Source organism: Polyodon spathula, chromosome 19 (assembly GCF_017654505.1).
Source record: "Polyodon spathula isolate WHYD16114869_AA chromosome 19, ASM1765450v1, whole genome shotgun sequence".
Taxonomy (NCBI): domain Eukaryota; kingdom Metazoa; phylum Chordata; class Actinopteri; order Acipenseriformes; family Polyodontidae; genus Polyodon; species Polyodon spathula.
Window position 1 is genome coordinate 29,959,971 of NC_054552.1, and position 17,748 is coordinate 29,977,718.

At 37.6% G+C, this 17,748-nt stretch overlaps 1 protein-coding gene across 2 annotated transcripts; it reads left to right on the forward strand.

Annotated features, from left to right (window-relative positions):
• Positions 1-39: 39 nt before the first annotated feature.
• Positions 40-17,382, forward strand: cers3a (ceramide synthase 3a). 2 transcript variants are annotated; one of them, XM_041219402.1, is made up of 12 exons: positions 40-179; positions 1,444-1,507; positions 4,748-4,921; positions 6,018-6,138; positions 6,647-6,765; positions 6,907-6,964; positions 9,085-9,135; positions 9,575-9,667; positions 10,349-10,477; positions 11,396-11,502; positions 12,598-12,751; positions 16,865-17,382. In XM_041219402.1, exons 3-12 carry the CDS (start codon positions 4,749-4,751, stop codon positions 16,997-16,999), a joined length of 1,140 nt encoding a protein of 379 aa, XP_041075336.1. In that variant the 5' UTR covers positions 40-179; positions 1,444-1,507; position 4,748; the 3' UTR covers positions 17,000-17,382. The 2 variants fall into 2 exon arrangements, with proteins under 2 accessions (XP_041075336.1, XP_041075335.1); XM_041219401.1 differs by lacking the exon at positions 1,444-1,507 and having other exon boundaries at positions 41-179.
• Positions 17,383-17,748: the final 366 nt, after the last annotated feature.

A 17,748-nucleotide genomic window follows, 5' to 3' on the forward strand; every position in this document is an offset into this window, starting at 1 on the left:
GAATTGTGACTTAGCAGGGTGTGACACTAAAGAATTTCAAAGAAAAACGAGTGAGTGCTCTGGGTGTGTACAGCAGCCATGGTTTCAGTGCTTCCCGTGGCTACTCGCAGAGTACATGTTTAAAAACCTGCTTTGCATTGGGAGATTTCCTGCTTACATCAGAAATAGCAATTGAAAAGGTAACACTTCATTTTTATTATCTTTCTGTAATGTTCAACTGTGAAGTTTTCTGGTGGGAGGCTTTTTGGTGTGGTGTGAAGTAAGACTAACTAACATTGTTTGACTGCTGCTGAAATCACCTTGGTTTGTAGAGTGAGAGCACATGGAATATTCGCCGCTCATGAGTGATTTTATGTCCATTTCGTTGAACGTTTTGTTCATCGGGGCATGTGATTCAGTAAGAACTGGCAAAGCTTTCCTATTGGGCTCACAGCTGTTATGACTCTGATTCGTCATCATGGAGAGACAGGTGTTTGATACTTCCTTGCATTTTACAGTACAAATATGAATTGAAAGGCTGTATATAGATTAAGATGAATCCTTGCAAAGGAAGAAACACAATGTTTACAGCTACAGCTGTATTGTAAGGATAGTACAGGTGTTGTGAGTCATTAATCAGTTTCTACCACTTTAAAAGCACCTTGCCAAGATTCTGTGATCCAAAGCTCACCCATTACAAGCAGTAACACATGATTATTATTGTTCTGTATTTTTCCAAAAGACTACATACTTATTACAAGATGTGTCAGGTTTAAAGTAATATGTTTTAGAGACTAAAAGCAGCATTGCTGTTTTTCATTGTTTTAGAAAAAGGATTGCCACATTTTTAAAATCTCATTCTTTTCATTACAAGGTACTTTTTTTTTTTTTTTTCACGTTTTCTAAAATCCAAACAATTAATTTCTAATCCGATTGAAACAGGTCAGTTTACAAATACTGCTGTCTGTTTCCTTGTACATATAGATGTTACAGGGCTTTTGTTTGGATGCCAGGTTGCCATGACTTCTGACACAGAACACCATGCCTGAAAAGTAAACATCAGCATTCACCTTTCTAACTAAAACTGTTTTTTTAAAGATGTTTTGAAAAGCAGTTCTGATCTATACACACCTTTATTTCTGTTTTAAAAAATGTATGCTGAATTATAAATGCTCATATTAAGACATGAAACCCTAGTTACTGTTACACTACTATAAATGATCTCGCACCAGTTCTAGAACTATTAAGAATCTACTTTGACCTTGCCTATAAGCCATTGCGTTATTAACGAGATTATTAAAACATTAAACTGCTCCTCTGCATCTGTTATTGCAGTGCAATACAAATATAGCCCTTTTATGCCCTCCCTTTATTGCAAATATAAAAAATGAAGAAGGCTTTGTGCTGGGGGTTTTCCAATGCCTTTGACGCTGTTTAATGCTTCTCTGTCTCCGGTATATTCAGGTGCCCAGCTTGTGTGTTCGTCGCTCAACATAAAAGTCAGCATTATGTTCAATAATAATTGAAGGTAAAAATTGGGAACCACTTGCTATGAATAGAGATTTGACAGCTAGAGAAGTTACAATACAATTACCGCGCCTGTATTGTGCAAATGTGTTGACTCCCTCTATCAATGATGTATGAAGACCTTTTGCTTTTATTTGTCATGGCTAAAACAAATTGCAGCTTGAACCCCACAAGGCAGCAACAATATATTTACACCTTTTTTTAAAAGCCAGTTTAGAAGGGGTTTGTGTTACACACACAGTCTAAAAATTGGTATCGGCCAGTTTCAACCATTTTAAAAATAAATTAATGTGTTTTAATAATGGGAGGGAGCTTACAAGCTTTATTTAATCTACACCTCTCCTTCAAATCCTCAGGCAGACTGTAACGCTATCCCTGTGACTCCTGGCCTACTAGTGTACGACTGCAATATTGTGGTCATGTGACTTTATCGCATTTTATATTGTCCCATAAAATAATTAACTATGTTTGAGAACTGTTAATGACAGGTGCTTAACTATTTAATCATTCTTCATGCGCTGCATGTCCTCGGATGTTTTTATTTTTGTTCAGATTTAAAGCCCCTTGTAAAGGTTAATCTTCTGAGTCCCCTTGAGATTAAAATCTCTTCTGCAAAGTAGACAAAATCAAGGGGGCAGAGCCCTTGAGGGTTCATGTGGTACTATACAGGTTGGTATGGGTTAAGTTATTCTCCTGCTGCACAAATACAGGTGCCTCTTAATACTTATCGGCACTTTGGCTTATTACCAGCCTCTGAATAAGAGATCCCACAACCCAGTGTTTCTACCTCTGCTTTACTGTAGGCTATGATTGTCACTAGAAACTTAAGAAAGAAAGGTTCACTAACTAACACTCAATGTTAATCTCCTGTGGAAATATTAATATGTATTGCTGTTCCTATTGTCAAATTCCATTCATTTTCCTGTATGGCTCTTTTGGATATTGCATGCTTTTGTTTTGTTAGACTATTGTGTCAGTTTATGTAGCAGCCATTTTTGTTGTTAAGAAACTGCAATTGATACAGTACAGGATTATCTAGACTTCTGCACACTAGTCAGAACAGGTTGTGCTTCATTTTTACATGGCTTGCTATTTACTTTACTGTTACCTATATGAACCAAATGAAACATTCCTGGTCATAGCTGCGGCTTTGTTTGCGTTCAATTCCTTTTTATAAAGCAATGTCTTCTACCAATATCATGTTGTTTGATCTCTCTGTTGTCCCCATAGATATTTAAATATTTCACTGCTCTTTTTATTAACTTAACAAATAGAAAAAAAGAGACGACTTTGTAGAACAAACTGATGAGTATATGGCATAGCGTTATGCACATACCATAACACTTTTTAACCGTGGACAATAACAGTTTCCTTAACAGTGGTATTAACAGCAGGGATCAATAATACTATGTCTTGTTTTCAGATTTCAGAAGCTACTTAGGCTATCAGTTTTTGTCGGGTCATACTTGGTGGGGACAGACTCTATCAATCCTTTTTACACTGTTGCCTATGGAAAGGAAGCTGGCATCTGTTTGGTAACGGTGCCTGTGTTGTTTCTTATGCCTGCACAGTAACTTGTTCCACGGTGTGTTGTAAAGCATATTGTTTGGGAAATAATGTCATGTTCAGAAAGCCTCGTTTCCTGCAGTGGCCTCATGCATACTAACACAAACTGAAGGAGACCAGAACATGTGACTCTTGCATGTGTTTAATGTATACAGCGCTTGGCGGGTTTAGAAAGTGATGTTTGACTGTACAGAGCATCCTGCCGTTTCAGGAACAGATGGGAAAACACTTGTTTTATTGAGTGCATGTATAATGTGTTCACGTTGACCGTGAGGCTCCTTGTGGGACAGCATCATCTATACTGTTCATCATTGCCATGACTTCACCTGAAGAGCCTTCTGTTTACATTGAGGTTGAGGGGAAAGGCAAACTATTCATTTGTCAGCTTCTGCTATACTGCGTAGATCAACTTCAGGAGTAGTATAGCAGGGGAGGTGGATTACATATTAGCCATGGATTTTACTTCAGTATCATAACGGAAGATTTCCTTTCTTTTAAGGTTTTTCCACTTGGTACCCTCCCTATTAACCTCTGCAATGCCCACCTTCCATTTTGATTTTTGGATGTGATTCATTTTAAACTTTTTCCACTTGATTTCCACAGCAGAAGTACATAAAATGTACATTAAAAAAAAAAAAAAAAGCAAAGATGATACTTTTTTTTTTTTAATGAAAATGTGAGTACATAGAGGGGCATTTCATAACATTATACCAGGAGAAAAATGAGAAGCATTTACTACACTGTGTGATGTTTTTAAAAAATAACTTTTAAATATGAATGCAACTGTGTCCTTTATGCAATGTTAGTTATGCACCCACCATATTGAACAATTGCAGATGCTGGACCCCCACCTCGACAGAGAACACTTCCTCACACACCGCGGTTTGGGCAGGCTCCAGTTTAAGCAGGAGGATATAGACTATACAAGTTGAAATTAGTGTACCATAAAAAAGAGCCAGAAATGTAGTCATTTGTATGACAAATACTGGCATACAATTGCTGTTAAACCACAAGCTGATGGTGCTTAAATGTTGGTCTGGCTGTTTTGAACTAGCAAGTCATTAGCTAGTTTTTTAAATGAATACCTGGAGTTACTGGAATTTTGCCTGCAATCATTAGTCAGTTTTGAAGCATTGAACCCACTTTATACTGTTCATACCATTGTAACTTAATACCACCAATAGCAGCATAGAAAGAACATGGTGAAAATATCTTGGAAGTCTTTGTGTTGGACCAAGCTGAGCAGCCAATAACAATGTGTGGATGTCTGCAAAAATTACATCCTGATGGGCAATTTGGAAAATTGCACAAAAATGTGTTGTCATTGTTAGTTCCGTTGCATCACATCCATTTCTGTAATAGCAGTGTGAAGAATACTGTATGCAAGCTGACCTTTGCATTACTGGCAGTCTTTTATCTTGTGTATGTTTAGCCTCAGTATTTGTCACTAGATTTCATAGTGTACTCTCTTGACTTTCTGACTAGCTTGTTCACCTTGGGTAACTTGCTTTATTACTTCTTCACCCAGACTTTATTCCAAGTGCAGGTAACAATATTGTACTTGCATCATTGAACCTGCAAGCACATGCAAGGACAGGGCTTTGCTTCAGTGCTGGCCAAAATATCCTCTTTCAACACATTTATTTACCCAAGTTTGGTTTTCCAATTGTTTTAGGATGTTACAGACTATAAGTGACTATTTTTGGTGGGACCGGCTGTGGTTTCCTGGTAACCTGACCTGGACAGATTTTGAAGACAAAGATGGACTCGTCTTTGCCAAAGTTTCACATCTGTTCATCACAGTGCCTTATGCTGTAGCTTTTATGGTGATCAGATATATCTTTGAAAGGTAAGCTGCTAGAATGGAGAATATTTATACCTCACTCCCCCATTCAAGTTCACTTACCAACCAGTTCTACTTTAAACACATCTGGATTAATACATTCAATAAATTGATAAGTATTACTATAGTATTATATACCGAGCACCAAAAGAAACTTCTCACTATTGTAGCAAATCTTCGAAAAAAAATAAGGTATATAAATGATGGACATTGACAGAATGTTTTTGTTTTCTTTTTAATCACTATCATCCTTGACAATGACATGCTTGCGTGACTATGACTGAAGCATATGCACTTAATCACCTGATTAGTGAGACTGTTGATTGGACACTGGCTATGGAGTGATTTCAGCTGTTGAATTGCAAGCTTGAATAAAAGCAATAAAGAAAATCACAGAAAAAAAAAACAAAACAATATGCCACGTCTGTTAAGAGAGCAGCGCCTTCATGCAATCAACATGTTGGAGGCTGGACTAGGGCAGCATACTATGGCTCGCGGTGTTGGGTGCTCACAGCCAGCAATCAAAACTGGCGAGACGGTGTAACCAGACACACTTTGTCAATCACAGGCTACGAACTGGGAGACCAAGAGTCGCAACACCTGCCCAAGATGGACAGATCATTTTGCAGCATCTTCGTGATGTCAATTGTTAATCAGCACAATAAAGTCACTGCACCTGCTCTAAAAGTTTGTCATTTTTCAATCACATCTAGTGAATTCTATCCAAATATAAGTGAGAAATTTGTTTCAATGCTCAAATATAAGTGATACGTTTCTTTTGATGCCCAAGTATAAGTAATATAAGTTTCTTTTGATGCTCAATATACTGCTGATATGTTAATGTGTGCGTTGTCCTTTCATTAACAAGATAAACGAAGAATGGCTAATGTCAAATTGCTGTTTGTGTAATCTAATGGTAAACCACTTGAATATTAGGTATTTTTCTAAAACGTCCATAAAGATTGGAACACTGACATCAAATAAACAATGATATGTATAAAAACCCTGCATTTTGTTTTATTTACTGTAAACCCTGTGTTGTTTTGCAATATAAAACTTGTTGCCTGTGTATTTTAAGTTGTAGTTTATTTTCATCATACAGGTTTATAGCGACACATATAGCAAAAGAAATCTTCGGACTCCGGGACACTGTTAGACTGAAGGCTTCGGAGAACATAGTCCTAGAGAAATATTTCGTCACCAGCTTGAAGAATCCATCACAGGTAAGTGGAACATTCTTCAGGTGTTTCTCACTGTAATATCAGTCAATTTAAAATGCCTTCTGAGGAACCTGACAGGCCTAGGAGATTCTTTTCAATAACCATTATAACAAAGGTCATACCACTCATTTGCCATTGGCTCCATAAAAAATATGTATTTGATATATTTGGTTGTGTTCTACCATAATCAAATGCACATTGCAAAAAAAAAAAAAAAAAAAAACATCTGGAGATTAGAATTTAATTTGCCTGGTTTGGCATAATTTAAAAAGTGTATATAATTAAGACATGTATTTTTAGGTGTAATATTTCCTTTAAAGTCTTGTTTTCAGTAAGGTTTGAGAGTGCTGCTAAATTATAATAAAGCATGTAGCTGCACACATATAAAACTACACAGTAGATGGCTTATTCAACCTTTTTACAGGGCAATGAAATGCTCCATATGAAAGGCTTTCAATTGCACAAATACACCCTTCTGTGCTATTCCGTGCTGCTTTTTTGCTTTCCACAGTCAGATCTAGAAGGATTGGCAAAAAAGTGCAACTGGACAGTGCGAAAGGTGGAAAGATGGTTTCGAAGAAGACGCAACCAGGAGAGGCCAAGTGTACTGAAAAAGTTCGAGGAGGCTTGGTAAGAAAGAAACCCAGTATGTTCACCACTCCTGCATGTTACCCAGATATATTGGACCTGTCTGCCTCATGTCCATTGACTCAAATATTTCAAACAAGTAACCCTTTTAATATGTATTTTTTGCTCTCTTTTTGTTTGCAGTTGGAGATTTGTGTTTTATCTCTCAGCATTTATTGGAGGCTTTGCAGCTTTGTACGATGTAAGTAGCCTAGACTCACTCACACTCTCTCTATACGTGTGTGTGTGTGTGTGTGTGTACATATACATATTTATATATATATATATATATATATATATATATATATATATATCATATATATATATATATATATATATATACGCCCTGGGTAGCCTTACAAAATGTAAGTTAGTGAGTCCTGCTGTCTTATATATATATATATATATATAATAGTACTGTATATAATGTATGTATATGTATACACGCCCTGGGTAGCCTTACAAAATGTAAGTTAGTGAGTCCTGCTGTCTTATGATACTGTATTAGACATACTCCTGAGGGAGAAACTTTCTTTTGTCTCCTAAGTAAGTTCTCAAGCACATTTGATATGCTTTTGAACTTTTAAGAACTTCCATCGGGGGGAAAAAAATAATTCTAGAACTTTAATGGATAACAGGTCTAACAACTTTACCAGAAAGCTGGTTGGTATATCGGAATTGTGATCAGATTAGGAATCTGCCTGACTGTACGAGGATTCATGTTTACGCAGCAAAAGTGTTAGTACAAATTTCAGATAGATTAACTTTGTTGGGTATTTTACTGTTCACAGAATTCCCATAGAACAAAAACAGCGTATACTGTGGTTAACAGAGAACATGGCGTTCAGCTGTTCTGTCTTTGCCTTGTCCAGATCCATTTATTATATGGAGCTCCTGTATAAAACAGTACCCTTTTGTGTACAAGGATTACCCTTGGTGCTAATGCTAAACAGTCTGAGGAATACAGGTGCTTAACTGACAATTTACTTTCATAAGGTTTGAAGAGGAATCGCTGTACTGCTAGAGGGATCGCTATTTATCATCTCCCCTCCAATGACAAACTCAGCCTTCAGTCACGTGCTCTCTCAGGAGCCAGGCAGTGTACAAAACCCTTTGATAAATGGCTGCCCATTTAACATTCATTAGTGGTTTGTCATCAACAAGTTGTGGGTTTTGAAGATAGATTGAACAGGTTTTTGATGTATGTGACTCGTTCAATGTAAAAGCTAGTATCTAGTATGTAAAGCAGCTCGACTATCCCCTTACCTTTTATGATGACTGCAGTTACTTACTGTGGTTCTTATTACAATAACTTGCTTTTTCTGGAAGGTCCAAAGTTCAAGGGCTGCTCTTTGGTTCTAGTTGTCTGTCGTAGAAATTAGTAATGTAGGCTGGATGAACCAAAGTGTCTTTATATTTGTAAGCGCCAGCTGCATCTAGTGGAGATGCACAACTGAAGGAAACTTGTTTGCAAAGTGGCAGACCACTAGATGGCACTCGCTTTTACTTCTAAAAAGAAAGACATCTTGGCTGAAATAACTGGATACACATATCTATAGCAGGCAACTAGAAAGGAAGAGCATATCTTGAACTCAAGTGAGAGCACCTAAACGCAAAATAAAAACCAGAATATTTGAGTAAGTGAAATTGGAAACACTCAGAATAACTGCAAACACTGTACCAAGGTAAAGCTCTTTAAGACAAATGTGTTGGGCAGTGCTGTGGGATACACTGCAGTTATGGATTCTGCCCCCTGTCTGGGAGATGAGATGAGGTTCAAGGTCTGAAAGCACGAATGTGGATGAGCCTGGCTCTTTCATTGTGTTTTTATTGCACAAGGACACTGTTTCACACTCAGCCTTCGCCCTGTTAAATAAACTAATGTGCATCTCCATAAACACTGGAACTTCAATAGCCATGTCTTCAGTTTGATAGTCAGACTAATCAAATATTCAGTATGATTAAAGTTGACTTCTATAACTAGCTGGCAGTTACTGGACACAGCTGTCACTAAGACACGTGCCAAAGGAGAACTGAAGAAATTTTGCTTTGGTGATCGCTTGCTTTTTGTAGGTCATGTTGTGAGATGAAAGAAACTTTAAATCAAAATCATAACTGATTTCTCTTTTGAATTCGGGATTGATGATTGGGGGTGTTGTGTATCTATATTTACCAGCCCACTTAAAAGTAACATGTAGTTTTGAGATTTAAATCAGTGTAAAGAGATATAAATTACAATAGATTCCCAAGGATTGAGTTTTTGCATGTGACTATTTTCATTATTATATTCTACTGTACTGTATATTGTTCTGTCCTCCACAGAAACCGTGGTTCACAGATACCCTGGAAATATTCAATGGATTTCCAAAACAGGTACTTCAAAAGTGCAATAAATATAGTATTTATCATTTCAAAAATGTAACTGTCTAAAATTGTTTTAAATAATAATATCTATTGCTGATTCATTAGTAACAATGAGGTTAAACCTCTTATTTTGATAGAAAACCTCTTCAGTATTAGAAGTCATAAGTCATTCATTTCTAGTGCAGTAGGCTATAGTATATAGAGTGCTACTCTTACTCATCAGCTAATTATTTTATTGTATCTTTTTTTCATTGGATCATTATAGAAATGTGGTATTTCCTCCTATGGATATAGCACAGGTTATGTCTGGTCATGGCATGTACAAGCTTGTGGCACAAAGTTGTCAGTAGTTTAAAAGGCCACACTTCTACACGTTACAGGTTGATGCTGAAATTATTTTTTTAATTGTATTTGATATTGAATTGCTCCCCCTCTCTTCCCTCCACAGACGTTGTTGGATTCGCAGTACTGGTATTACATAATTGAGATGAGTTTTTATTGCTCGTTGCTGTTCAGTGTTGCCTTTGATGTCAAAAGAAAGGCAAGTAGACCAGAAACACTTCTTAAATGTTCTTCTCTTATTCAGATACTTGAATCGTTTAATATTCTCCTTAGCAGTAGTGGGTTTTTGTGCATTCAAAATAATGCAGTTGTATTATAGCTAAGGAGTACTCTGTACTTAATAATGCAATGTCTGTTAAAAGAAGACTTTCCATTAAGCTTTTCACAACCACATGATCTGGCTCTGCATTGGCACCTCAATGGCCAGTGCTGTGGAGACACAAGAGCAGTTTGAATGATTGAAGTCTTAACATTTTCATATCTTAGTAGTGCTTAGATACAGCAGTATATCATATCACACAAGTCACTGTCAAATAACAATGCATTATATTGTTATGTTCCATTGTTTTATGTCAGCACTATTTGCGCCAAATCAATTCCATTGCTGGTAACATGTGTTCAGCAAATGGTACTTCAGGGACCTTCGAATCATTTGCACAGAGCCTTGCAGTTTGTAATCAGGAAATTAAGATCAGATTAACAATCTGACTCAGTGTAAGGGAATTATAATAGTACTGTGCTGATCAATCAATCACCCACATAACCAGTAATTCCCCCTTCATGAACAGTTTTAGTTAGTGTGGATTTTGTGGATTGCTTGTCAGTTAATCTGTTTGTTCTGTGTTTTTTTTTATTTTATTTTATTTTTTATGACTACCAGGACTTTAAGGAGCAAATCATCCACCATTTAGCAACGCTTAATTTACTGGCCTTTTCCTGGTGTTGCAATTACATCCGAGTGGGAACGCTGGTCATGCTCATCCACGACACCTCTGATGTTTTATTGGAGGTCAGTAGATTTGGTGTTAAATGTTAAAAGCTGACACAATTTACTTACTCCTTTCCCACACCTTAAGCCAAAGATAGCACTGGACTGAGTGATTAATTCTGCTGTATGTTCTAGGCATGGGGGGGGAAGTTATGTAAAGTTGATAGTTTTCTAAATTGTCCAGAAAGTCCTGTTAAATCTCAAATGCCAACTATTACCAAAGGGCAGAATGATGAGCTCCATGCATTAATGGCTGTTTCGCTGATTTACTCTGGCTTATTTTGCAGCGAAAGAGCAGCATGTATGTATATTTCTAGCTCCCTGGTAAATATTTGACATATTAGACCTTTCTGCTGGATACTAATTTCACCTATTATTCAACACCTGAGTAGTTTAGTGTCTTTAAAGAGGTACTTCATATCTAGGGGCACTTGAACATCTATTTGAGCTGTTAGTAAGCACAGCAGACAATGTTATAGATAGAGACTGATACAGATGCACATAATATGATTATCAATGAAGTATCCATTTAACAAGTAATTTTTGTTCTCGTTTTGTAACATTAATGAAGGTAGAGTAAATGACATTAATCAAACTCAGTGTTCTGTGACTCTTCAGTTGTTGAGTGATGTCAGCCCCTGTGTTCCGTGGATGGAATGTAGATTTTAGCTTGGGTTTAGAGCTCCTGGGATCACATGACTTGAGGAGGCTCTTCCTCCACTCCTCCAGCTAGGACCCATCTCTCACAGCTGTCAACAGTTCCTGGGTTCAATTAAAACTTGACACATGACATGCAGTCTAATGGCAGACATAGGTGATATATCCGTGCACCCCATTTATCAAGATTCATGTTGCATAGGAGAATACAGTTAGGGTGTGGGAAACACAGGTTCGGGTAGATATCATTGAAACGGAATTGTTCACTTTTTCTTTTCCTAGTCTGCAAAGATGTTTAATTACGCTGGATTTACAACGATCTGCAACAGCCTGTTTGTGTTATTTTCAATTGTGTTCATCATCACCAGGCTGGTCATCTTCCCTTTTTGGTAAGAAAGATATTTCAATTTTATTTCTTCAGTCACTCTTCCACTAGCTCCCAGAGACCAGATAGTACTATTAATATTCCTTTGTGGAGGTGGAGAATAGGAAGGCTTTCAATCCAATAATGTAACTCTACCCGTGCTGGTATTTAAAAATCCAGCAAACAGGATCCTTTTTCTCAGTTCTTATCTGTACAATTCTTTCGCCCCATCCACCTCTTTATTAAGTCTCAATCTTAACATTTCATTGTGAGGATGGTACTGTCCCTGTGGGGAACTGAGGTGAGGAAGCATATCAGTGTCGCACAGACCTTCTCAGACAATACTTCACCTATGGGTTTCAGTGCACAGCGCAACACTAATATGCTTCCCCACCTCACTTACCCACAACCAGCTAATTAGTATCTATGGTAGTATCTACAGTATATGACATTAAACGTTGGTATGCAGCTAATTTAAGGGTTACAGAACCAATTTCAGAGTTAAGACAATTGTGTTCCAAATGTGAAGCATACCCAGTAGCATTCTGAAATTCAGCAAAAACCAAAAAAAACCCTGCAAGCTACATAACCCCGTATAATCCACAGCTAATGTCAGATAGAGCACTCTGTATAGACAAATGGCATGCCGACCTGTTCATCAGCTAATTCTGAAATCACCCTTCAACAAAGCATATCGCTTGACCTTTTGATTTTAACTACCGCATTCGGACCGAATGAAGCGCGCAGTGAAACACTGACTGCCTCTTTTAACACGAAGGTTTTGAATGTGTTAATGCTTTGAAAGATGCAGGGATCAATGGTTAAAAAAAGACCAAAAACTGATGCTCAATAGGAATTTTTTTTAATATGCCACTTGGCCTTTCTGCAGCATTACCCGAGGATGTATTTGAAGTAGTGCTGCTGCACTGCCACCAGCAACATTATGCTGTTGACTGTTTAAACCCAATAATATACAACTTGCTCTCTGAATACTCCTGTAGAGGGACCCACAATTAATTATTTGAAAGATAAATAGTAGACTGTGCAATAGGCTGCATTCATGTTACACCTGTTGCAAAATCTTAATGTAGTTTTGTTCTTGTTTTTTTTCCCCATTTAGGATTATCCACTGCACCTGGTTTTACCCAGTACTTTTCTTCCCTCCTTTCTTTGGATATTATTTCTTCAATGCGATGCTCATAGTTCTGCAGATGCTACACATATTCTGGACGTGTCTGATACTACGCATGGTGAAAAAATTTATCTTTGGAAATGTAAGTAGCCTAATAGTCAGTGACCTTGTGAAATGACCGGAAAGCGAACGTAATGCTTTATTTGGATGCCACGATGTTCTGATAGCATTCATTCAGGTACTGTACTGTTTTACCTGCTTATCAGAATATATATGTAAGTGAGAAGCACAGGGCCCATGGAATGTAAAGGAGAGAACAAGACCTGAGCTGTCTCCAAGTACACTGGCTGTACATAACAATTGCATTTTGTCTTTCCTTTAGCAAGCAAAGTTATTCAGCGAAAGGCTGCTGTGCAATGCAGTGGGAGCCTTTCTGATGTCCCTGTATCAGAAGTGAGCCTCGGGGTATACCCATTTGGCACACTGAGTGTTATAAAACACTACAGACTGTGATCTGCAGTGGAAGTGGAACTTGAATTTAGCTTAAATGCCAAGACCAAAATCCAAGAGTCCAAACCAAAAGCAGCCAATGTTTTTTTTTTTTTTTTTTTTTTTTCAGTGTTGTAGGGAATGGTAAATAAGCAGTTCATACAATTACACTTGTGGGTTGCTCGGCGGTTGTATTTAAAGAATACACAACAAACAGTTAAATACAAACGTGTGGTACAAGAAGGGATGGGGCAGGCTGGCAACTGAAGGTGTAAAATAGAGATTTGTTAAATAAAGTCCTACCAGCCGCTTATCTGAAGCTAGGCACGTTTTTCAGATTTCATAAAATCCAGCTTGCCTAGTCCGCATCCGAGTGTGGTTTTAGGGGCCAGCGGTGCTTCGAATCCCTTTGAGTTTGGATGACTTCAGCTGGGTTGCATGTGCTGCCTGTTTTCAATAACGTTGGTAGATTTGGCAGGAAAAACAGCTGGACTGCAAAACTGGAAAACCTTTCACAACAAAATACTCTTAACTCTTAAAACTTTTTTCAAAACTGATTTGGAACTACAATTTTTGTGAACAATTGACATTTGAAAAAGGGTTTAGGTCATTAGATCCATGACCCTTCGTTCCACCCAAGTGAATTATGAATAAAGCCATTTGTGTTGGAAGTGTTGAAGCTTGGTCAACGTGATATTACTGATATTGTCTTACATTATTCATCGAACCAAAGAAGAAAATTAAGAATATGATTTTCATGTATGTATTTTTGCCATCCTAAATGTTTATTTCATGATCGTACCTCATGAATGAGATATGGATGACATTTGAAATAAACAGTGATAGAAAGCAGGTTGGAAGGCAGTAGCCAGCAACAGCAGTATTTTATAGATTGAAGATGTGTTTCTATTAAACTGGCAGGACCACAGACCGACCATGATTATACATGGTTTAGTCCACAAGTTGGCAACTCCAGCCCTGGAGGGCTAATCCACTTCGGGTTTAACAATGAAACCATGAAGTGCTTTAGGACCTAGTCAGAGAGTTAATTATTTCAATTTAACAACAAAGGACACAGGAGATACAAAGACCTAGACTGGAAGTGCCTTGCATGGTCTGTGATCATGGTGACTAAGGGGACACCCACCTTTCCAACATGGTTATCCGTAGGCAACATGCGGACTGTAAATTACCCATGGATAGACATAGAAAGATTGTTATATTGGTTGATTGAAGAAAAATGGACCGAAAATGGACCAAAACTAAAGCAGTATTCATATGGCACAAGCCAGAGTCCGAACAGGGCGGACCATTGTTAATTACGAACAATTTTATTTTGAACTGGAGTTCTTGAACGGAGTGCAGTGAAACCCATGTGTTCCCAGATGCCTTTTTCTTAGGTGGTTGTTGTTGTTGTTTTTGTTTTTTCTTTACACCCCAGTTGGATTAAAACAAAACAATCCAGCAGTATTTTAACAGACAGGCAGAATGAAACAATTGATACAGGGGGGTTTCTTTCCATCCTCTTTCCATTTGGGGGCCAAAATGAGCCGTTTCGCACCCACACCTGTATGCCCCTGTGATGGAAAGCTGATTTTTTTTTTCCCGCTCTGTGGGTGATCGAGCAGCGAGCTGCGTTTTCAGATGTCTGCAACATGTTTGAGATACATAGACTGGAAATCATTAATGCTCACAATAACGGCCTTGGATAGATGTCAGATTTGCTTTTTGTGGTAAGCTAATCTTTCAAGCCCAATTTCATATGCATCCCATTCAAATAGTTATAAACCTGGAATGCATTAGATCAGAGTTAGTCATGGATCCTTAAAAATAAATAAATAAAAACATCTGAATATATTTCTTATAGCTGCAGATAGTATAGAAACTTTTCTTTTGGTGACTTCGCTTGCTAGATGATAAAAAATAAAATAAAAATAGGTTTTTTCAGGAAGTTACGGAATTCAGTCTCTTAGAACATTTTCTCAGTGACTAAAATGTGTAGTTGTGACATGGCATGTGATAAAAAAAAAAAAAAACATTAGAGAGAAAATGCAATTACTTCTGTGCACTTACCAACTGTAAATGCCATTTTAACTGGAATACAAATGTAGACTGTGAAGTGAATTTGAGAGAATATTATTATGATTTTATTAACATATGTTCAGTAGTGAATCAAAATCAAATTTTGCTGTGTGTATTATGTCTCCTAAAATCCTGTCTCGGCGTTCATGAGCTGGGTTGGAAATCACAGGTGTGGAGGCTCACAGTCGAACAGCCTGTGTTGGGTTCTATTGTACTCAACACGGCTGATGTCTCTTTTCTTTTTTCTAATTCTTGTTCAACAGTACCATGAAAATTAACATTTTATAATTGCACTGGAATTGCTGAGATGCTTGTTTCTTTCAAAAAAAGTAATTGAAAAACTGCCAAATGCAATCATCAGTCTTTAGAAGTAAATTAACTCTGATGTAACTAGACACTTAATCATTGACAACTTAATACCCAATGTTACATTTCAGAGATAAATTCATCTAGGCTTAAATTCCCACGGTGATAAGTTATAATTCAGACAGGATGCTGATTTAAAGATTCAGACTTATAAACGCATTGTATTTTCAGAACTTAAAACCTGGAAAAAAAAGTGTTTTTAATAATTTATCGTGAGAACCATCAAAACCAAGATTAACATGCACTGTATATTTCAGTAAATCTGGTCAAAATCTGCTATTTTCGAGAAATCTGCATACAAAAATATCTTGCATGTCTATGTAAAAGGGCTATTTGGGACAGCTTCCAGTTACTGATATAATGTTTAAACACACACGCATTTCAGTTGCACTGAGCTGTCATTTCTGATATGTACCATAGATGGCACAGCTTTTGAATAGAATACTGGCTTTGGGAGTCAACAAAGTAATAATTTGCCCATTGCAGTCACTGCATCTTGCATTTGTGTAAATGACATGCCATATGAAAACAACACGTGTTGGTAACTGTGCTACTGTTTTACACACAGTACATTGGAAGTGGTAAAGGTAATTGCATATATACTGCATTGCAACACTTGAAGTCAATTATTTGTTACCGTGGAAACAGTTACTTGGGGGCCAGCACCCGGCAAAAGGGAACACTTTATTAATGGCAATATGGAGTTCATGGCTCCTGCCTCTGGATGCTTGCTGCTGGTCAGAAATAATGCCTTACAGACAACAGAGAAAGCTAACCTTTACTAAAACCAAAAAATCCCCAGAACAGGCTTCTCTTGAAATCACACACTAGGCTGGGAAACGGTTTCAACCATTGTGCAAAACACCATTTAAGAAAGCAGTTCAATATGGATGCGTGCAGAATATCAATACCCAAATTGAATGCGCCTGTGCCAATGTGTCAGCCATTAGATTTGCACACTGCTTCTATACAGTGTGCAGGGCGGATCGGAGGGGTTAGTGAATACCCTAAACATCCTGGATCAAGTTGTTTTCGTGATTGGGGTTAGAGTGTCACCCAGTGTATATCCAAGACGGTCTGTCCGAAAGGGCTTTGTTCTAACTTGTTGCTCTGGGACACAGGGGGAAAAGTGTCCTTCTTTCAGGCAATTCATTTGAGAATACTAACAGTGCCTCTTTTGGAATGAAAAACAATTATGTTCCTATTAGCAGGTTTGAATTATATTACCATCACTCTGATGACTGCGAGCCCCCTGCAGATCTTCTCTCTGCATTAAATTAACATTATTAATCACGCCAATGTTTTCTGCTGAATCTAGATGGTCGGTGATGAGAGGAGTGACCATGAAGAAGAGGAGGACGAAGAAACATCACAGGAGGAAGGAGATCAGAGAATGAGGAATGGATCCGCAACAGGGAGACATCCAGGTCCAAAGAGTCAGTGTGATCACTAACGCAGACGCACGCGCACACACACCACCGCCTCCTTAAGCCCTGCACTGGCCGTGTCCTCAAGGAAACCTACACGGCACTCTGAAGATGTGTGCAGTCTGCTGCCAGCTGGAAGTATTGATGAAAAACACAATGTGCACATCTGATTTATTGCTGCAGGTCCTGGAACGGAGCCCAGTCAAAAATGTGCTTAATCCAACAGAACATATTGACATTCTTGCACACACACACACACACACACGCACACTTATAAAGCTCTCATTAAACAGAGTACTGTGCCAATGAAGGCATATTTGTGAGGGTGTGCAAATCATTTTGTCGTCGGTATGTAGCTAAATATTTTGTATAATTTTATTTTTTATTTTTTTTGTATTGTTGTGTGTGTGTGTGTGTGTGTGTGTGTGTGTGTGTGTGTGTGTGTGTGTGTGTGTGTGTGTATATATATATATATATATATATATATATAGTATATAGAAATATATATATATATATATATAATATATGTTACAACAAAGCCATGTTGGCTACCTTAGTCTAAAGAAAGAAAACTTAAATTGAACACATCATTTCAATTGAAGTTCCTGGTCAGTAATCCATTAGTGTATTTTACTGAAAAAGGGGCAGTTGCTAAAAGTCCCACTTACATGTGGCATTAGGTTACTTTAAAAGAGTTTAAAAAAGCCAAAATACAGTATTCCAACTAAAACCAAAAAAATGCTCCTCTCTTTACAATGTTCTTGGTATGACTTGG

Bases quoted from the DNA above. Each gene is read 5' to 3' on its own strand.
- cers3a (XM_041219402.1), top strand. From the start codon at position 4,749: ATGTTACAGACTATAAGTGACTATTTTTGGTGGGACCGGCTGTGGTTT. The intron at 9,136-9,574 runs GTACTTCAAAAG...TTCCCTCCACAG, and splicing joins TCAATGGATTTCCAAAACAG to ACGTTGTTGGATTCGCAGTA. The intron at 9,668-10,348 runs GCAAGTAGACCA...TATGACTACCAG, and splicing joins CCTTTGATGTCAAAAGAAAG to GACTTTAAGGAGCAAATCAT.